Source organism: Bombyx mandarina, chromosome A1, assembly GCF_030267445.1.
Source record: "Bombyx mandarina strain Sakado chromosome A1, ASM3026744v2".
NCBI lineage: Eukaryota > Metazoa > Arthropoda > Insecta > Lepidoptera > Bombycidae > Bombyx > Bombyx mandarina.
Window position 1 is genome coordinate 5,490,959 of NC_143234.1, and position 22,660 is coordinate 5,513,618.

At 37.3% G+C, this 22,660-nt stretch overlaps 1 protein-coding gene across 1 annotated transcript in view; it reads right to left on the bottom strand.

Annotated features, from left to right (window-relative positions):
* Positions 1 to 1,543: 1,543 nt before the first annotated feature.
* Positions 1,544 to 22,660, bottom strand: part of Gfrl (Glial cell line-derived neurotrophic family receptor-like) — a 259,265-nt gene continuing 238,148 nt past the window's right edge. Inside the window, exons 7-16 of the mRNA XM_089739470.1 lie at positions 19,044 to 19,301; positions 16,586 to 16,823; positions 15,012 to 15,152; positions 12,457 to 12,662; positions 10,223 to 10,398; positions 8,650 to 8,919; positions 7,689 to 7,896; positions 7,417 to 7,562; positions 6,820 to 6,942; positions 1,544 to 6,247 (exon numbers count right to left, since the gene is read on the bottom strand). Coding sequence (XP_089595596.1) covers positions 5,504 to 6,247; positions 6,820 to 6,942; positions 7,417 to 7,562; positions 7,689 to 7,896; positions 8,650 to 8,919; positions 10,223 to 10,398; positions 12,457 to 12,662; positions 15,012 to 15,152; positions 16,586 to 16,823; positions 19,044 to 19,301 — 2,510 coding nt within the window. The 3' untranslated portion in view covers positions 1,544 to 5,503. The remainder of the gene's footprint in view (positions 6,248 to 6,819; positions 6,943 to 7,416; positions 7,563 to 7,688; positions 7,897 to 8,649; positions 8,920 to 10,222; positions 10,399 to 12,456; positions 12,663 to 15,011; positions 15,153 to 16,585; positions 16,824 to 19,043; positions 19,302 to 22,660) is intronic.

A 22,660-nucleotide genomic window follows, 5' to 3' on the forward strand; every position in this document is an offset into this window, starting at 1 on the left:
GCACTTGTTCTAGTATGTGTTTTGGTATACATAACATAAATTTACTTTATAGTTATTACAACAAAATGAATTTAATGAATGTGTTCAAAAACTTTTGCGAATCAAAACCGATAATCTTACGGAGTTCACTAACTACATTTTCAGAATTTTGCATTGTGGCAGTTGGCATTTGGCTTACCACTAGTAAAAAACGGATTACCAATGGGCGTCTGTGACTCGCCTCATCGCCACAGACGTGTTAATAGTGTTATAATTTATAAGTATTAAATAAAACGTAAATATAAGTATTATAAATCTTCTTCTTCTGATGAGGTCTCTTCATTGCTGAAGGTCTAATTTGAAATGTTGACCACGCGATGCACAATGCCATGTCTAATATAAATAAAGTAATATAAATAAATATAAATATACCAGAAGGTGTGGCGGAAGATTAGCCTAGAAGCAAAATAAATAATTCTCTTAAATATTTTTTGAAGATAACATACTATTAGATCTACCTGTCCACGCGTAGTTGGAATATTCTCGTAGGCTACCCACAATAAGGTAGTGAGAAAATATAGAAAACCTATTAGAGATAGACTTAGAGAAATATAATCATCAATACACAGAGTAAGGCAAAAGCTATTTTTTTTATTGCTTAGGAAGGTGGACGATCTCACGGCCCACCTGGAGTTAAGTGGTTACCGGCATAAACATCTACAACATAAATACTACACTATAGCCACCCACCTCGAAACACGAGTTCTAAGGTCTTCGTTTTTACACTACAACTACCCACCCTTCAAACCGAAACTAATTCAGGACAAAAATAGGCAGGATGTTGGTAGCTATCCGTGTGGACTCACATGAGGTCCTATCACCAAATACTAGTAAATTTTGTAAAATTGGATGCAACTTTAATATTATTTCTTAGGAAGTGTTTGTTAGCAATCGGGTAGGTTACCATGCTTTTTGCGAGTTTTTAACTTCACGATCGCGTAAAAGTAAACTGCAATCTGTATGGAGTTGAACAGCGCCCCTACGTTGTATGTAAATACCCCTGGTACTTTAATAAATTAGTACTCTATAATATTAATTTATTATAAACGACGAACGAATTCTTCCATCGAAGTTGTTCGTGAACATTATTTATTTGGAAAGCATCGGATATTACTCGTAATGCAACGAGCGCTTAGGTTATTACTACCGTTGGTATTACCATAATGCCGTATAATATTCTATTTAATCTTTTTGATAATCCGAGCTCATTGTCGTCGTATATTATAAGGTTTTTACATCCTTGTGGAATTATTAAAAAATTATTTAAAATAAACTTGTTGGCGATGTTTTAGAAATATAGATTATATTTTATATTTTTTGTGCTTGTAATTTATCTAGTGCTATGATAATATTGTTTATTGTATTTGACAGAAAAAAAGATACATTTTCAACGTCTTTTTTTTTATCAAATCCCTCTTCTAGAACAACGAAAGAAAATAAAATAAAATGAATAATTAAAATTTACAAACTCAAAGAAGAATGTACTGTAAATGTAATCATATTAACGATGAGTTCGTAATAATAGTATTATTTATAAAATTGTTTCTAGTTAAATAAATCAATCGTTTAGATCTTTCAATAATATCATAACAATGTGTTCTTAAATTACGTAATATACATTTAAAAAACAACAATTAATATCTAAATCAGGAAAAATATTAACAAAGATATACATATATAAGTACATATGTGTCGCTGACTAAATTCAGTTGTGGTAAAAGCACGAAGGAATTATCATGTTGACGATGCTTAGAATTTTATTGTGGTGTAACTTACTCTTTGGGAATAATGTATCGAATTACAATTTGGACATGAAAGGAGAGTTTTTTCGAAGAAAAATTCATATAGGTATATTAATTTCAATAATTTCATTTCCATTCCATTCTATTCCATTTCATTTCTTATTCGTTATGTTCGTCATAGTTTTTAAATTAACATACAATTTTACCTTCCGATCGATTTTTTTTTTAACACTAAGCAGTAGACCTTCGGCCCTTCCCAATCCTTTTTCATCTTTTTCTTTTATCTTTCATAGGTTTTTAGATTTATCGAGATCGAGTATCTTTTTAATTTGCCAAAACTGAATTCAGTCAGCTTAATATGTAGGTAATTTAAAATTCATTTTGCGTACATTTTTTTGTTTTTCTACAAAAATGTAATAACGCTTTCGTTAATCCAAGAATTATCTTTCGCTACTAAAATAGATTTAAAACTAAAATTTAATGTACAATTACAGATACATGGTGCTCTGGAAAAGCTCCCGAGAAACAATACTATACTGATTGTATTATGTTAATGTTGCATAATATAAAAAAAAAGTTAGGATTTTTTGAACTATAAACTTCAATAATATACTTTTTATTAATATAGAAACTAGATGTTGCTCCGATTGAAATTATTGGGAGCGGTTCCACCGCACACCGTAGATGCGAATTTATTCCTAAACAACATTACTAGTCAGCAGTGTATGGACACATTTACAGCATTCTATGTTGACGACGACTATAAAGTTTTCCGATATATAGATGTACATACCTTATCGTGAAAAGATATATAATATTCTCTGTATATTCTCTGGAGCCTTTAGATTATGACCGATTTACGTGCATGTACAAGATATATAAAATTATGAGTAGCAACGTGTTATATTTGATGAATACGTAAATTAAAATGTTCTTTTTCCTCTTCCGTTTCTAGTTTAAGCTCCTATATGTATTACCCTATTAATTGTGTTTCGACCCTATGGTTTACCGGCAGAGACTGCCGTAAGGCGTTAAGTTCGCTCTTTAAACCGTTTTTTGGAACAAATATTAAATAAATAATTCAAAAACCTTAGTATTATATTATATTACTAGCGACCCGCCCTCGCTTCGCTTCGGAAACTTTACATTTTATTATTGATAGTTGAGTCCCGCGATGTTACCCGTGGTTATTGTCGTACCGCGGGTGACGCCGCGGGGCGAAGCATGTCTAAAAGAAGTAGCTTAAGTTACTCCTTATATCATCAGCTACCTGTCAGTGAAAGTCCCGTCAAAATCGGTCCAGCCGTTCCAGAGATTAGCCGGAACAAACAGACAGACAAAAATTGTAAAAAATGTTATTTGGGTGTATGTACCGTATATATATTTATATGCATGTAGTAAAAAGCGGCTATTTCAATATTAAAAACAGACATACCAATTTTATTAATATGTATAGATGTATAGATATATTGTTGTTAGGTGAAGAGATGACGTCTGGTTCAGTACGTGGACCAGTCTAACGAAAATATTGAGCTATTTATTTAAACTATAGTAGATTTCTGACAAATGATGAGTGTTATTAGTGAGCCCCATTCTTTTCCAAATGACAGTTAATTATTTAAAAAAACTAAATTAAAATCTTACATAAGGGAAAGGGGTAGTTCGAGGAATCTTATTTGTCCTTATGAGAGGAATGATAGCCAATATCGTTTTAATGTTATTAATGAATGGCTGCTTAGTATAATATTAAGGGATGTTGTTTTTGATTATAAGCATTGTGCAATTCGTTTAGATAATTATAAAAAGGGTCTATCTGTTTATATGTGTGTCTATGAGTATAAATAATAATAAAAATATAAACATATTCACATTTCTCATTAGCATAGGTTAATTCACCTACTTAAATCAAATTTATTTGTAAACAGATTCAACTTGACATATTACTTTGATTGATGGGAGATATTTTGATGGATGGGATTATTAGTTTGCCTTCGATTTCAATGATAATAAATCCAAAGGATAATTATTAGTTCTTTTGTCGTCGCCAACACACTAAGTACTTAGACGGAGCGTCATACAATCACATTACTACACTTCGAACATTGGAACACAAGAATCTATGTCTACATCAAATTAAAGCTTTCCACTTTACCATTTTTAATACATTACATTTTGTTAATATTTATTGTGTAACGTCCTCAGAAATATCTAGGTGTCTATCATAAGTTTTGAAGCACATGAGCAAAACTTTACAACGGTAAGGTAATTTTTATTCAATTATAAAAAAAAAGAACACAATATTCCTAACCTAAAAGTACATGTTATTATCCGCCACATGCTTCGTCAGATTACAGAAATAAAGTTATCAGCAACATGCTTCGTCAAAAAGTACAATACTTACTTTCAGCTGCAAGCGTCGTCGTAAGGTAATTGTTTGACTTCTGATTCTGCTTTGTAAACAAAAATAATAAGGTATAATCGGGGACTGATCATCCACAGCCCTTGCTCTAAACACGTCATTACGGATGCTCCCGACCAATTAACGGTGCTTTTAGGTACCTCAAGCACCGGTCACCGTCCTCGCCGAACCCGTCGCTTGATAAGGGTTCGACGAGTAAATTAACCCATAGACACAGCCCAATGAGTTCCTCTCCGGATCTTCTCAGTGGGTCGCGTTTCCGATCCGGTGGTAGATTCTGCGAAGCATTTCTCTTGCTAGGGCCACTGTTAGTTACACTCCGGTTTGAGCCCCGTGAGCTCACCTACACGTCAAGGAGAAGCTGAAACAGCCATCTGCTGCCAAATCTGGGTTTCTCTCTACTATCGGAACCAGAAACTGCTATACGATGTTTAGAGGTATAAATATATACACATACGTGTATATATGCCTATATAGATATATTATGTCTATATGTCTCTGTAGATATCCCAGACATAATCTGTAAAAGCTTTTCATTCTTGGTTAAGTGGACGGGAAACCAGCCAAGGGCAGAGCAAAGAGGACAGTTGGAAGCAGCATCCAACAGGCGGTCCACCTCGCAGCAGATCGATCTTCATGGAAATACTTGCATACGTGTGGTCAAGACTTTCACTAATGATGGAATGACGAAGAAATAGATATTAAGCACCCAGGCAGCGGTAAATTTAGAAATAGAAGAAAATTTAATCTAATTTATTCATAATTAATATACTATAACACCTTTCCACTGATATTTTTTAACCGATGTAAGTTTATGAAAAATTTTTTAGGCTTAAAACAATCTCGATCCAGTGTAAAGTTTTGCTAAGTGTTCCATCCTAATGGTGCATTCACATTTAATAACAGCTACTTACATCGATCTAAACGAAATGCGCATTAAAACTACATTCGAATTAGCCGAATAACTACACTTAAATTTGTCTAAAGTAAATTATTTTTCGGCGCTCAGCTATAAAATTCAATAAAGAATATAATGATTCAAGTGACAAGTTTGATTACAAAACAGTTATATTGGATAGAGGTGCTCATAAAAACGCGTTTGATGAATAATTTAGAGCCGAGGTAAAAACGATTACGCTAAATACGCTACCGGAGACAACAAACGAAATACTAACAGTGTAAAAGGCGTAATACACTTATTTACAAAACCCAGCCTTTAAGATCAACCTACAAGCACCAGTCCTAAATCGAAAATAAAAACGAAATACATCACTATGATATGTTTAGTTAAACGTCTCAGTCTTCATACTACTACTATAGTTAGTTCTAAGCTAACGGATTTTATAATCCCACAAGAAGAGGACGCGATTTTTTCAAAACACAATTCATCGACAAGCTTCTCAGGATCTTCGCTACGACATCCAATTTTATAAAACACATCCCTAGAAAAATATTTAAGTATAATCGCACCAGCAAAGGGCTCATTCAAATCATCATATATTGTAATACTCACAGCATTCATGATATGTTTCGTTTCATTAAAACTATTTACGTCTAATACACTTATATAGGTTTTTGTGATATTATGTTCATTTTGTGCGTTATCTAAAGCGCGTGCATCGTGCTCTTCGTTCACAACAGATACTACATAAACATCTATGACGTCATCAAATTTATTTAATGCGTTCATAAAATTAATGAGATTATTAAAAAGAAAAGTATTAATATATGAAACAGCATCTAGTTGACTAGAAGGTCCGTTTGGTTTATTTACCAAAGTCGAGACCCGATTAACGATATTATTGATGAGAGTGAAACCGGATAGGGTTTTAGTAGATTGTTGGATGTGGTATAAAAAGGTTATAACAATGATAATGATGTAGAGGTATTTCATTGGTCGGTGGCTGACAGCCGAGCTGGGGGGAGCGGGGTACACGACATCCACTTCGGCGATCTTGAAAATCGAGAGCAAGAGATGAGACGAGATGTCGTCGTGTTGCGAATTTATACGAGACTTGACAATCTTTAGAACGTCGATGCATTGTTCCTGTAAACGAAATGGCATATTTAGCCCAGTTCTATTAGAATTTATATTACTAATATAAATATAATACTTAATATATTACTAATTAAATACTAACTAAATTAAATACTTAATATATTACTTACTGGTGGTAGGACCTCTTGTGAGTCCGCACGGGTAGGTACCACCGCCCCGCTCATTTCTGCCGTGAAGCAGTAATGCATTTCGGTTTGAAGGGTGGGGCAGCCGTTGTGACTATACTGAGACCTTAGAACTTATATCTCAAGGTGTGTGGCGCATTTACGTAGTAGATGTCTATGGGCTCCTGTGACCACTTAACACCAGGTAGGCTGTGAGCTCGTCCACACGTCTAAGCAATAAAAAAAAAACTTAAATAATAATTGTAGTTTTTCGAATCGAGAGTTGAGTGAGGCATGTTTGGGTTTGACATTAATTATTAGGTCTGCCAATGCTGTACAGTTCAGTGTAAATGGAAAGCTACTCTTTATGTTTGCCTATGATGAATACGTATACGGCATTCAAGCAACGGCAGCTATGACCTCAAGTTTTAATCAGTTCAAATTATCTGAATTTACCTTTTCTTTATCAAGCAATGGCTCCCCGGCTTCTCTCAGCACCTCCTGCTCCTTCGGAGGAATGCTCGCTGATATTATGACGTTTTCATTGCTGATGTTGTACAAAGTCAACGTGCAGTTTGTCTGAAATTGTCAACGTGTCTTTTTTAATGCGTTTTAAGTTGTTACCGAACTCTATAAATATCACAATCTGAACGCCAACTTGAAACTCCAGATTGAAGTCTCTATCTGGAGTCAAGCTGTTGCCTTTCTGAAATACTATTTTTATTGGTCTTTCTGACATTAATATTTATTCCATAATATTTACATTTATCTCATCGAAACGTAATCCTAATTGGAGATAGTAGATTAATTACTGAAATATTTTAGTAATGAAGATCTCAGAAGAGAAAGAGGTAGACCTAAGAAAAAAATTGATGGATTGCGTGAAAGACGATATGTGTAATAGGGGAGTGAGTGAAGAAATGGTATATGATAGAGGAGTGTGGAAGGAGAAAACATGTTGCGCCGACCCCAAATGACTGGGAGAAAGGCAGGAGAATGATGATGATGTAATTAAGATTTCAGAATGTTGTAATGTTTATAGGAAGTCCTTACCTTCTCGTCATGGATTGTGTAAAGATATTGCTGAAGTAGTCTAACAGCATCTTCTGCTCCAAGACCTGTGTGCGGCCGCAGGAGTGCTTCGTCTACAGCACTAAACCCTAATAGAAGATAAACTCCTTCTGGAAGTTTATATTCACCTGAAAACAAAACGTTTATTTTTTGAGGACGATCTCTTTACGGTTTGTGCTTAATGAAGACACTTTAGTGACCAACCAAACCCTAAGTGATATCTTGTATAAAGCCCTTAAAGTTTTCAATCTCACCTGGGTTAGGTCGCATACAAATGAAGGACCCAGAATAACAATAGCATCTCCCCCTATAGGCCTGGTACGCTGGAGCCGCATGGGAATAGTGCGCTAGCCGGGACGAGCATGGCGCCCGCGGTACGCAAGCCACTTTGCAGGACACTTGGAGTGTCGTCTCACAGACGCACAGGTCCGTGCACTCGGCGAGTTCTGCTGATCGATACAACTGAAATAGTTTAGAAAATTTGTTAGAACAAGACCAGCTGTGTCAAAAAATAATAATAATCGAATCAAACTTATTTGGAATTAGTTTTCGAATCAAAGTTTTTTTATTTTTATTTAAGTACAAGGCTCTTGCTGAATTTTGGAATTGGAATTCGGAATGCAATCTGGCAACTGAGAATGAAAGTTAAGGATTTTACCTTTTTCAATTTGGCTAAATTTAAAATTGAAACAACCCTAAATTATTGAGGACTAATCAAATATCACCTTAGTACCGTTCTACGTGGTTCTACGTGGTATAATTTTAAACACACCAAATTCTTTTATTCACATAGTTTTTAAGGTATTCTTAAATTTTTCATTGAACTTTTAAAGCTAAATCCAAAGTGTCTTAGGAGATTTTGATGTTTTTTTTTTTATTGTTTAGATGGGTGGACGAGCTCACAGCCCACCTGGGCCTCATTTTAATTTGTTAATATAAATCTTTTTTCATATGACTTAGTAGCATCATGTTTCTATAAAGTTATCATTGGTTCCAAGTTTAGTGGATAAAGCCGACAACGTGAAAGCTGCTACTTACCATGGATCTCAAGCTTTTGTATAGTGTCTGTCTGTATCACCAATCAAACCAGCAATTCCAATGCTGTTATGAGACTTGGACTTTTCCGAATATGGAAACTAATAATTAGCACTAATAAGCCTTAACCTTATGTATTCATAAACGCCAATAACGTGTTTTAATCAATCTAGAACTTACGCGTCTCGTTTCCCCCATTTTAATATACTGCGCTTCGTCATCACTCTCCGGTTTCTTCACAATGCAGTATTTGGTTGGCTCTAAAGTGGTTGTGGGCTTCGGCGTGGTCGTGGTTGTTGTAGTGGTCGTGGTCGTACTGGTTGTGGTCGTTGTGGTGGTTGTCGGCTCCGTGGTTGTCTCTACAACCGGTTCGGATATTTGCGCCACTTCGTTCGGACCTACGGTTTGTTCGGACATCGTTGTGATCGGGCTCGGGACTTCGTGGGATTCCTGGAAGTTGTTAATATCGATGGTTAGCACCATAATAATGGATCTCAAAAATTTAGACTTACCAGATAATGGCTAAATAACGAATGAATTTGTTTATACTAATATATAAATCTACAGTGCTTTTTAGGGATGTTCCGTTATAGCTACTGAACCATGCATCCGATTGACTTGAAACTTGGTATCCATGTAGAAAATACATGTGCTTAATGGATAGGCTAATATTTATATTAGTGTTGGGCTACCTAATAATAATGACAATAAATAATAATGTTAATTTTAAATTCCCAGCGAAGCCGGCGAGTACGGCTAGTTATTACAATGAATCTTCTATTACTTCAATTCGCGTTTCACCAGTAATATTTAGAATAAGTTTCCTCTCATATTAGATGTAATACCATTTTTAATTTTTAGAGTAAATAGTCCGCCCAAATTGACATAACTTATTTGCGGTATAACAAATTATTGGTAGATACGGAAAGTAGTCTATTTTCTATCAATATCCCGTTAAAAAGTTACATTTTCGTTGATGTAGTCAAGTCTCGGTTTATTTAAAATTAAATGTGTTATACTGTTTGCTATCCTATCCGCCCACGTGTAACGTTAGAGAGCTGCCGTGACGTATGCATGCATCGCTCTAACAAAATCACAGAACATTAGATCTGAATGTCCCACAGCGCTGAATCCTCGTTGTGACAGTGAGTGAGCGAGTGACGTGAGATTGCTTAATAGAATTATGCATTATGTCTTTTCTAATTCGGAGCCGATTAAATCTTGAATTGGCTTCCAACAAAAATAATTGAACCTTAAACTAAAACTCATAAAATAAGACTTGAATATACTGAATCGAAATGGCGTTTATATATTAATAAGTGGTCCACATTCAACAGTTAAAGATCTCCTGTGTTTTTTTTTTTTGCTTAGATGGGACGAGCTCTCAGCCCACCTGGTGTTAAGTGGTTACTGAAGCCCATAGACATCTACAACGTATATGCGCCATCCACCTTGAGATATAAGTTCTAAGGTCTCAAGTACAGCTACAACGGCTGCCCCACCCTTCAAGCCGAAACGCATTACTGCTTCACGGCAGAAATAGGCAGGGTAGTGGTACCTCACAAGAAGTCCTACCACCGGTCACAAAAGTGCAAACCACCAGCCACTGTTCTGTACGTAGCAAACACCCGTATGAGATAAGAATAAATCTTGGACGCTTAAATATTTTTGAAAGAAATGCTGATTGACGGAGAATAAGACCGGGAATTGAAAAATATGTGATAACTAAAAAAAAAAAAATTGGTAAACATACCTCAATATGCTCAATCTGAGATGAGCCGTGAGTGGTGTGGCGGTGTTGGTTAGTGGTGGTGCGGTGGTAGATCGGAGACTCAGGAGGCACTGTGATGTACCGGATGCCGTTGTCATAGGGAGTGGTGGTCAGTATCGAGCCATATGTCTTGATGTGATAGTCACTTTGGGACTCAACTGGAATGATAGTATTTATATATTTCAATATATAATTCAATAGCTATTTTAGTTGTTTTTATTGTATTATTTTGACGAGTGGGCTACCTCATACCATTACCCATGGTGTACATTGGTGAGCGAAACCCACATACCTCACCAAAGTGTAAGTTGACCCTTCCCCCACCTTGACACATCAGACTAAGCCCTCACTAGTATAGTAATTATAGTTGCTCCATCATTCCGACCAGAATATGTGAGTGCATTGATTGCAAACAGACTGGACTGCCCCTATATAAGACACTGTTGTAATAAGCATCTGTCACTCATTAAGCTAACACAGTGACTGGTATGGTGGCGGTTACTCAGTTAACATTATTTCATTATTTATTGTATTAGTTTCTTTATTAATTTTAATTTTATATTAGTAGTTGACAATTTTAATTTTAATAATTTTGATTTGGTTTCATTTTTGTTTGTTTTTGTTTTTAGTCATTCTGATAAATTGTAATTTTAATTTTATTGTATATTGATTTAGTTATTATGTAATTGTATGTGAAATTTTATGGGGTTAAGTTGCCTGAAATAAACGCATTTCATTTCATTGCGGCAAAAAAAGTAGGATGTTGATTTTGGAGAAGAGCAAATAATTGAAAAGTATCCTGCTACGACGGTTCAGTTAGGCGATAAATATTGCTGGACAGACTAAGAAGAAGACAAAAGGGAGATTTTCCACCGAGCAGACCTAGAGATTTTCCACCGAGCAGACCTAGAGATTTTCCACAGAGCAGACCTAGAGATTTTCCACCGAGCAGACCTAATGTGGATATTCGGATTTTGTAAATGCAAATTTATCTCGACAATATCTATAACGGGATTCAGGTTCTTGATGTGTTTCTTATATTCCATGATAGTTATCGCTATAGGCTATTTTTAAATAGGATTCTCTTACTAGAACTGCAAATGCAGTTGAGATTTAGGTCTCATGTATCAAGGCGATTGGTAATTTTTATGTTAGATGATCTGGCCTTAATTTACCATCTGCCCTACCTCCATTGACAATATTATACATAATAAATAAAATTTTACACGAAAATTCCATGTAATTCCAATATATTTTAAGATTTAGCATTGGGTAGCAAAACATCAATTGCAAACGCGACACGTGTAACGGCATACGCGCTGCTAAACTTTCTCGATGTTCATAGAACTTTTCTGATTGGAACCGAAAAATCTTGAGAATTGAATAAATGGAAATGTAACATTATAATATACTTTGTTACACTGTCACAGATGGGCATAAAGATGATAAGACATAATGGTCTTCTGCCATACGATCAATTTTAAAAGTATGCATGTGCAGCATACTTGATGTTCACAAATTAGCTAATTTGGACGTATGAACTTTTCAAGATGCAGGAGAGTAGGTTGAGATGGTATGGTCACATAAAAAGAAAGCCCCCTGACTCGGAAATTTGGCACTATTCCTCGATCTCCCCGGTCGGAGACCTAAAGGTAGACCCAAGACAAGGTGGAAGGATGTAATGCTGAAGGACAAAAAGAAATGCAATGTTGCTGACGAGGATGTCGAAGACAGAGCGAAGTGGAGGAGTAAAGCAAGGAAAGCTGACCCCACCACCATAGCTGGGAAGAAAGAGAGAGAGAGAGAGAAATTTTCGAATGTAAAAGAGACCAATTCATTTTCAACTTGAAATAGGACCTGTATACCGCACCTCTTAGATTTTCGTCGATATCATGAATGGCTACTGAATTATTCACCAGAAAACAAGCAGTGGCATTCCCTAAGTTATAGCAATGATACTGCGATCGTTAATCTGTAAACGCTTACTGGTACCAGAGCGTATTTTAAACCTACCTTCGTTCACGTTGAAAAAGTATTGTTAGTTAACAGTTACCTTTAGACAACTGGAAATTTCTTACTTTTTGGTTGAATAGCTAATAGTATAGTACATAAATTTTTAGTGTCCAGAGGTCGGCGAATAGTTTCAACTCGGTAAGCCGCATGTAGGAATTTAAAGGTAATAAAAAGGAAGACTATTAGTTCTTTGATTGTCTTACCGACACAAGGGTTCAGCCATAGGAGACGTTGCCAGCCCAAGCAATCGTATAGCTGGGCGAAGTCAGTGCCGCGGCAAGCGCAAGCCGCACGTAGCTGGGTGCCGAGCACGGCGACCACAGCGGCGCGGCAGGCTGCAGGAGATCCAGCACACCCTTGGGTGACAGCGTCCACAGCGCACCATTGTTCGTAGTTTTCCAAGCGGATTCTAGAAAGAAAATCGTTGTCCGTTTTTATGTTTTATATCTGATTTAATGGTGGTATGGCGTCTTGTGAGCTGCATTGGAGGTTTTCTTTTGTTTTTTAGATGGGTGAACGACCTCGTTGCCTACTGGTGCTAAGTGAATACTGGAGCCCATTGACATTAACAACGTAAATGCCATCACTCACTTCTAGAGATGAGATACGGCAGAAATAGGCAGGTAATGATGAACCAACCCGTAGGGGTTCACAACACAACCGTACCACCAGTAATTACGCAAGTTAATATTTTTGCGGGTTTGATTTTTTTATTAAGCGATATTATTCCTTCACCAGTCGTCGTCGTGGAAGTAGTACCACCATTCCTGCTACAAAGCAGTAATACGCTGTTCTTATCTGTTCTGTTCTGTTTCGCTACGAATGATAGGCAGCCTGGATATAATACATGTGTGACTATGAATTCTTGTCTGAAGGTGATGGCGAGATTCAGGTCCTAATTTGTATAGACTTCGGTAAAACAGAAGGCCGTGAGCTCTTCTGATTATCTAAGCCAATTTATTGTTTTATGTGATACAGGGGCTTGGCCCAGCCCGTGGCATAGCTGACGTCCATGAGTGACCCTGTCACTAGGAGTAGTGACCCCGGTTACCGTACTCGTCGAACTCGGCAAAGAGTTCGACGTGTAACCTAACCTAAAACATCGCTGAGTTTTTCGCCAGATCTTCTCAGCGGGTCGCGATTCCGATCCGGTAGTAGATTAATTCGCAAAGCAACTGCTCTTGAGTTGTTAGGTCTCCTTTAGAGGCGACCGGGTAGCTGTTAGCAAATCCCACCCCTCTTGGCTGAGTCCTTGAGCTCCTACCTCTCCTGGTAAAACCGGAAAGGCCTCCGGGCCATCAGTAATCTCTCAAACACAAAAAAGAGTGACCGTGTTTATTGCTTAGGGAGGCAATTTTTTTTTTAAATAAAAATCGAACTTTTTAAGCAAAAATATGAAATTAGATTCTGTATAAATTTTAGACCTAAACTAGGCGATTCGTTTATTCTAGTTTATACTGTTGATTTAGATGTCATACTTGTTGACCTAGATACAAGAGATGCCCGATTAAACCACACACACGATCGCCACTTGTTCACACAGCCACAGCTATTTCATTATATTTGTTTGTAACACCTTTGTTGTATGTTCATTTATTTGATATCGATTTTAAATACACGGCAGAACGACAAGACAAATAGACGGCAGAACATTCAAATGTCGAAGATAAAACACCTTAGTCATCCGTGACCAAGTAAACAATAAAGTACTCTTTTCTTTTTCTTTTTTTTTATTGCTTAGAAGGATGGACGAGCTCACAGCCCACCTGGTGTTGAGTGGTTACTGGAGCCCATAGACATCTACAACGTAAATGCGCCACCCACCTCGAGATCTAAGTTCTAAGGTCTCAGTATAGTTACAACGGCTACCCCACCCTTCGAACGGAAACGCATTACTGCTTCACGGCGGAAATAGGCGGGGTGGTGGTACCTACCCGTGCGGACTCACAACGCGGTAAATAATCTAATGAAAATTTAAAAAAAATAAGTGAGATTTATCCGTAAAAGTACTTTTAATTAACGGGATACCATGAAAAACGTTATATACTTTAAAAAGGATAAGTCCGGTTTTTATGTATTTTTATTTTATTTTAATTGCCTTTGTAGATAATCGAGCACTGCTGATCATCAAGTGGACCGTATTCTTGTGGCATCTTACATCTGTAATTTTCAACGCTTTTAGCCTTCTAGTTTTCATCGTCACGAAAGATTACCAACTCTGTTGTTTTTAGTTGTGTGAATTGTTTTAAGGTTATGATTTGGATTATCCAAGGAATTTATTTTATAATGGATAAAATGTTAATTCTATATCCCAAAAAAAACGTTGTCTTAGTTAAAGTTTGTCTTAAAAAAAGAGTATTAGTATTTTTTTCTTGGAACGAAGTTCCTTATGGGACTATGCGGAGGGGTACCCTAACCGAGAAAAAGCGTCCGTGACGTAAGATTTTTTTTAGTAATGCAGTATACGACTTAACTTTGTAATAACGTACAAAAAATAATGTATTTTTTTATCATTAATTGACCACGATCTCAGAGCGTTCGTTTGCGCAATACACTAACTGTTATGCAAACAACCGTGAATGAAGTGTACCACAATAAGTTCGCACGTTACCGAATGACCGTGGGTTGTTGCGAAACCTCCAGTTTTATTTTTTTTATACTATGAATAGAACTTAAAATTAATATTTTTATAATAAGGAACTTTGTTCCTATCCGGTGTCCCACGACACCACACATCTTTTTCTATTACGTTACTGACCTGCACTCGGGTTCTTCACGGCAAGCATGAGCCAAGGTGTGGCAAGCTGGAAGGGGGGAGCCGATAGGAGGACGCTGAGCACAAGACGGATGTAGACGCTCCTGAGCATTCATGCAGGAGTCTTCACGGTTGTCGGTTTTTCTAGAAGAAAATACACGTTTTTTTTTTACTTAGATTTTTTTACTTAGACAAGGGTAACAAAATTTGCCACAAATGAATTCTAAGGTATTCATGAAAGAAGGTACATTTTCATTGTCGTCTGTTAAATAGTAAATAAAGATTATTGTTTCAATATCTTTGCTGCAGTTACGGCCTAAAACCAGGCGCGCGTGGAAAGACTTAAGTCTAAAGCTCATACTCACTCACACATAGATACATCTTCTCTCACATATATGTCCACAACAGAACTATAATAACATGTGATACAAAAAAAACAATAACATCCAATTTGGAAACTGCCATTACAAAACAAATATAATCCATTGTGTTATCTCATTTTCGCGCGAGCTTTTGTCAAATATTCTTGTGACATTATGAGTGGGGTGAAAATAGAACCAAATTCCTGTAATATCATTACACAAAATAGGTAGGGAGAATTGTTTTAAACTCTCCATCTGTTAAGTCTTTAACGGATAATGATGTTGGCGCAAAATGTTGGGCGTATCATGGACGGAGCGCCGAACAAATGTGTCAATTCTCTCGGAGCTAAACATCAAGACCCGTCTAACTACGATCAGTATGCAGCGTCTTCTGAAGTACTTCGGACACGTGGCCCGATGAAATCCTGACTACTTGGAAAAATTAATAGTTGTACGTCACGTGGAAGGAAAGAGAAGTCGACGAAGATAGCCAACCAGGTGGACGGACATTGTCAAGGAGGCCACAAACACCAGCGTCCCGGGCGCCATTAAGCAGGCCGAATGCAGGCAACATTGGAGGAAGCTGGTGCAAAAACTGGACCAAGGTGGTCACGACCCTCTGCAATGAGGAAGCGACAAAGAAGAAGGTGTACTGGTCTATTAATGTGTATAATGAAACGTTCTCTGTTGGCGACAGAAGCTAAATACTTAACAATACCAGGCCCTGTTTACAAGAATTTTTTTTATCAGCAAGACTAAGTACCAGAGTTCGATACATAGGTGGGTAAATGACCGTTTCTAATATCATCAGAGTCTTTCACTCTGTCTGTCTGTCCGCCAGATAAAGTATATATATGCTATATGGTCTCTTTTTAACATTATAACTATAAACGACACGATAACTGATTTCTTTAAAACTTTCCATAAGATTGTCAGTGGTCTATTTTCTTCTGAAGAAAATTCGCATTCCAATAATTATTTAAAGCCTATATTGTGGCCAAAGTGAGATTTAGAACGAGTTTCATATTTTCAAAATTATATTAACGTATATATGTACAAATTGTGCACTAAAATGTGTCATGCAATAGAAAAAACGAAGCTCGTTCTTACAATATATATGGCAACATATGCCCATAGATAGACCTTAAGGAATAGTCCGAAATAATTCTTCCCAATTCTCGTATGTATTGAATATGAAATATAAGTGCTACTTACTTGCACAAGCAAAAGGCAATTTCCGTATTCCAATGGACGCCTGGTTTCCTATAGAAAGATCTTAGTGCGGTCATACAACCCTCTCGGTCGCAATCCGTTGAGTGACACTTCTGCAATACTGGGGTAAGTGACGTCACACACACGCTGTCCTTGATGCAAGCGTCCAGGGCCACATGGCAAGTAGACTGTAGTGCCGCTTTCTCATCACCTGATTTACCGTTCTCTTTGCCAATTCTCTCTGTTGATTTTTTTTATATCTTTAATGTATTATGCAGTGCATGTGTGTAAAATGTGTAGGGTATTTGTGATTGTTATAGCGGTGTTTGGTTTTATGGATTTTTAAGCTATTGCATAGCTTTTATCGTGGGCTTTGAGCGCGGCTTGAGAGCGGAATCATGAAATTCCGTAACGAAAAAAACCTTACACCCCTCACTCCGCCTACCATGTAGCTCGCGTTCAACACATTCACACGTTGCGCTTGTGTAGTGTTTGTGAATAAGCGCGTGGCGTGACGTCACACTGCATGCGCATCATGAAAAGTCTGCCCATCTCTTTCTCTCTTTCTCTACAGTTAAAGTTTTGCTTTTATTAATGTTTAACATAGCGTGGTCTTATTTTATTATTGTTTTAATATTAAATTATCATTGTCTAATTACTATTGCATAAGTTGATAAAAAATGCTATGCAATAGCTTTACCGAGGCAGTTCCCGAGTGCCACACGTTTTTTTTTATCGTTATAATTGTGTGTTTTTTCAGTACCGATACTGGCATTTGTTGAGCTGAATAGAAAATAACAAAATATTTCTATTAAGCCGTCAAACTAGATGAATATAGTGTCAATCGAATCAAAACGTTTGAGAATTAATTTGTCAATATTTTTTATTTATTTTATTTACCAAGATATATAATCATAGTGTGCTCTATGCCAAAATGAATTTTAACGATGTATTTTTAGAATACATAATCATTCTGGGATCCGCAATTATTACTATTTTATTTATAAACGCTTCAAAATCATCTGTTCAAAACTGAAACTTTAAACAAACAAAATCATAGAGTAATAATAAATAATACTTGACAATACTTAAAAATAATAAATTCGAATAAGGTGTGTTTGATATTCATATTGCTTTGAATCATGCTCAAATTTATTAATACGATATTAAATACGATACTTAAAAATGTGAATGATACTATACGTTGTGTGATCAGAAATATAATATAGATGAATACAATGAATGTTAGTGACAATGGTCAGTTTTGTATTACAAGCAAGTACATAGTATATTTAGTATGAACGTTTCATGCGCAATTTTTACTATAAAATGAATGAATTCATTTGGTAATAAATTCGAGCCATACAAAATTTAATAGTTGTTCCAAAAAAAAAAAATGGTTTCTTTCATATTTCTATCAAATCTTGTATGATTTTATTGGAACGAAGTTTTGGAACGAAGTTCCTTATCGCGCGTTGTGAAAGGGGGCTAGACGGAAAAAATTCTTACGAAAAGTTGTCACGACACTTTTTAGATCCGTCATTCTGACCAATCAACGTGTAGGCGCTTATCGCGTGACATTGCTCGTATCCGATTGGTCCGCGTAATGAGTACAGTTTCTCGAGATAGCGTTTCAACAATAGTAATTTAGTTCATGGTATTGTTTTTTCTTCTTCATAATGCCGTAATTTATTATTATAACTTAAAAAAAAATTACAATTCCTTCACTAATTAATCGAAAGGAACTTCGTTCCATCCGGGTGTCCCTTGACACCTCTGAAGTTTTTTTTATAAGAATATTAGCAATTTGGACGATAAGTAGTGTATGTGTGTATTATTTTTTTAATTTAAATAACTGAATCTCTTTTTTCAATCAACATCTACGGAACCCAATGTTTAACGAATTATTTTATTAGCTTTGCGAAGGATTCGTTTGCGGGAAATTTCAACTAGAGGTCTATTATTGTAACGTAAAAACCGATAACCGCTATCTGGAGAAGAACTAACATCAACGGGTTCTAAAGCTTTATCAGAAACCCTGATACTACGCAAAGCCTCTGTTTTCGTATTTAAAGTATCTAAAAGTAACTATGAAACTGTGAAATAACTAGTCTATAGTGCTCGGATACAGGGAGTAAATAATAAAAGGGTAGATTAATAGAGCACTTGAAAATAATTACAAATGGGGCTAGTGCTGAAATGAACCATGTCATCTTTGTCTTAATGATGATTCGAAACCTTTAGTATCTGTACAGTATTTAAGCTCATAGTGTGTCTTACGATATCTATGGTTAATTGTACAGTTTGTTTTTAAAGTGTTTGCCTTCCTTCCGTCTATATCGTCAATACTGTCAACCAATATTTCTACTTTATCAGTGACAACGCGGTTGTTACTACCCATTTTAATTGTTTCTTCTTTATTTTCGGAAATATTAGTTGACTTAGGAATAGCTATACGTACGGTTCTCGTCAATGTATCCAGCTCCGTAGACCGTCTTGGTTGCATACAACGGGTCTTCACTTCCCCCCGGTTCGTGGTTCCATCGATGGTAATGATGCCCATGAGGATTGTAGTGAGGGCTCGCGTAACGATGGATGTGAGTCATAATTTTGTCCGGAGCGATCAGGTTGCCATCGTTGGTTATAGACATACCGCCGATCCACGAGGTCACGCCAGTGCTGTTTCGATTCGTGGTCCGTCCATCCGACATCAGCTTTACTGGAATTGCATCCATGGAATCGCTTAGCTCTGGGAAGCTCGGGGACCGAGTTATGGCGCGACAGGACTCGAAAAGTGAGGCTCTCGCGCCCCTCGATCAGGCAACTGACATTGATTACGAGACAGACCCTACCCAGAGCAGACAACAACGATAATCTCAACAACAAAAAAAAACACGACATTTACATGACACAACGTAAGTCACGATTCAAAGATTTTGAACCTTTCAAACAAAAATTGCAAAGCCTCCGAATTTCAGTCCCACCCGAACTATTTTCTCAAAGCCAAAACTATGCCGCGCAGTAACCATAGAGATCGTAGGAAAGTAGGAAAAGCTTAGAAACATGCAGACGTGCAACGCGGGCCTCAAAGTAGATGTATCAGCGTTTTGCATATAAAGAAAATACATAGGAAATGCAGAAGAAGATAAATTAGCAATGATCTAAAAAGCATGCGTGAATAAAGTAGGAGCGAATGTTTTTATTTCAAATAAAATTCGTATAGATTGTACCTGGCACATAACGGTGTTACTTATATTCTACATACTACAAATAGAACTATAATTATAAGATAACCTAATTGTAGATTTTTAACATAGTAAAATACAGAGTATCGTATAGTTGTTGTTTATCATAAAAATCATCCTTATTGTATGTAGTATAGGTAATACCATCACGCTCCTACCTTACGAAGCAAAGAGCGAAGTGCGCAGTGCCAGATGCGACGGAATCCGACAAAGAAACACAGAGAGAGAAGATGAAGAGAGGGTGCGGCGGCGGCTCACCGTGGCGGGGTCGAGAGGGACGCGGGGAGAGGAGGGCAGCACGCAGGAGGCTCGCGGCGGCGGCGCGCGTCATCAGCCGGGTGCCGTTCTCGGTGAGGAGGAGGATGGTTCCGTCCGGCGCAGCATAGCGCGTGAGGGGCGGAGCGCGCACCGCCGGCCGTCTCGGGGCCTCGAACAACGCTCGAACTGCCGGCGGGCAATCGCCCCACGTCGCCGCTGCCCCACAACCACGTTACCAACAGCCACGAACGCCCACCATTGCCGCACTGTGAATACCCTCAAAGGACCAAAAAGGACATCCTTTGAGAGTACTCCACGTAAAGACAAGTTCGCTAGGATCGTGTGTGCCGCCCCCTAATCGTAAAGATCATCATCGAAGGCTGAAAGTGTCGGAAGCTAAGAGTTGAGGTAACTGCGGGCATGTACGGTGTGTGAGGTCAGGAGTTCGCTAAAAAAAGCTCAGTGTCCAGTGAAACATAAAGGATCAGCCTTGTGTGGTAAAGTTGTGATCTAAGTTTTTCCTAAGGCCTATGCATCTAGTGTCCAAACAAAATAGGCAAGTTTAACTCAAAAGGAAAATAAAACACAACGAAAGAAAAACGAATAACAACTAGTACGTTGACGGCTATTAATAGCGAGTCTAATACATAATCCTTGTAAGCGTTTGATAGTGTTCATGATTTTGTTTTATTTTGTCACAGGGGTTATGAAATTATTAAAAAATTCCTCGACGAACGTTCAAAAAATAATGTTTTCAAGAAATTAATTTAAGGTGTATTGAAAGGTGGCTCTCAGTCGCAATGTTTGTCTAACACATATTTGTTAGTGTAGCACAAGTCACGCGTGTACCTATGCGTTGCCATAAAACACTTAAAGCTATAATTACTAAATTATTCAGTACAGTATCGTCGCTGGTTCTGAGTGGAAATCCATTATGCCGTAGCGTTTGAACTGTTAAAAACACTTTGTCGCACATTCATTATTCACGGGAAGCAATACAGGAAAATACAGGAAAACGAAATATATCAGGAAGTCTGAAAAGCAACGTGGAGCCTCCCTTGAAGCGTTTTGTTTTCGGATTACCTTTAATCGAGCACAACAAGGCCTGTTTGAAAAGTAAGGAATTTTTCGACAAACGTCTCGAAGCGACGTCAGATATTTTCCCCCGTCTCGGCGAGTCGGAGAAAGTAATTTGAGCAGTTGTATGTGTTCCCACGCAGGGAAAGCGAGCCGGCCGGGGTGACCGTGTTAAATTTTAAAATTAGGACAAACAACAAGACCGAAGACCCTTTTCATCCTTTGTAAACCGATGAGAAATAATCGTCTCAGAGGTTTTAACCAAGGTTTCGGTGAGAATAACAACAACTTATTCATTACGTTTAATGTGTTTGTCGGTATGTACTTTTACGTTGATTATGATGAGATGCGAGGAAAGAGTTTTTCGTACAAGGACAGCGGAACAGATGGCTGCTCCTGTAGTCTCTCCAGGGGAACAATGAGATGATGAGGTTGACCCCACATGTCGTGTCGATTTTTCCTTAGCCACAAAGAAAAAAACAAAAAGTGTATATACTACTAATACCAGTTTTGGGCAGAGATATGTCCATCAAACAATTTACAGGCAAATTCGTCCCTTTAATTTTAAAAAAGAATTTCTATATTTTTAGGTGTTAAAATTGTAGGTATTTTTTATTGCTGTAGCATCTTTTAAGTACTTCAAGCTCTTTGTATTCTAATTATTGAATGTTATCAAAGTGTTCATGATAAAATATTATAAAATACAAGAATTTTAAATTCTCTTTGCAATATTTTCCATTCGATTCATTTTGATCCCGAAATGTTTACGGCATGAAAAGTTCAATTAAAATCGGTTAAGCTTTCAGAGGTTGGTCCGGACAAACAAGCATTGGTTGTGTAGTCCAAAAATTATCATAGCTTGTTATGAAAGAGAAGTTGATTGGCACCTGAGAATCCAAAATGGAAAAAAAAATAAAAATAAAAATTTCTCCACATCAAAACCGTGCCTTTTGGAACTTTTACAATATCACTCGATTGAGACGATCTTCAATCATTCTGTAAGCGGTTCGATGTATTCGAAAATATACATTGCTCTTTCATTACAAAATCGCATACGACAATCTCCTATATAACAAACGGGATGGTTCAATTTTATTAACACAATCACGAATCTAATATGCTCCTTCTAACACAATAAGACGTTGACTGTCTGGTGTAGGTATAGAATAATACCACCCTATCTTTTCCCTTGGATGTCGTAAGCGTGATTAAGGGATTCACCGGAGAACGGAGAGTAACGTTATCTGAGTATTATACTAGCGTCTTATGATCATTTCGTTTTCATTCATCTCGTTTTTACCATCGCACCGCCCGCCACCGGAGTAGAGTTCATCCATACTACCTGGAGCCACTGCGGTCATCCACAGTGCGTTTCCAGAGATCTTTTTTGCCACGTACCATCCGGCTATGGAATGAGCTCCCCTCCACGGTGTTTCCCGAGCGCTATGACATGTCCTTCTTCAAACGAGGCTTGTGGAGAGTATTAAGTGGTAGGCAG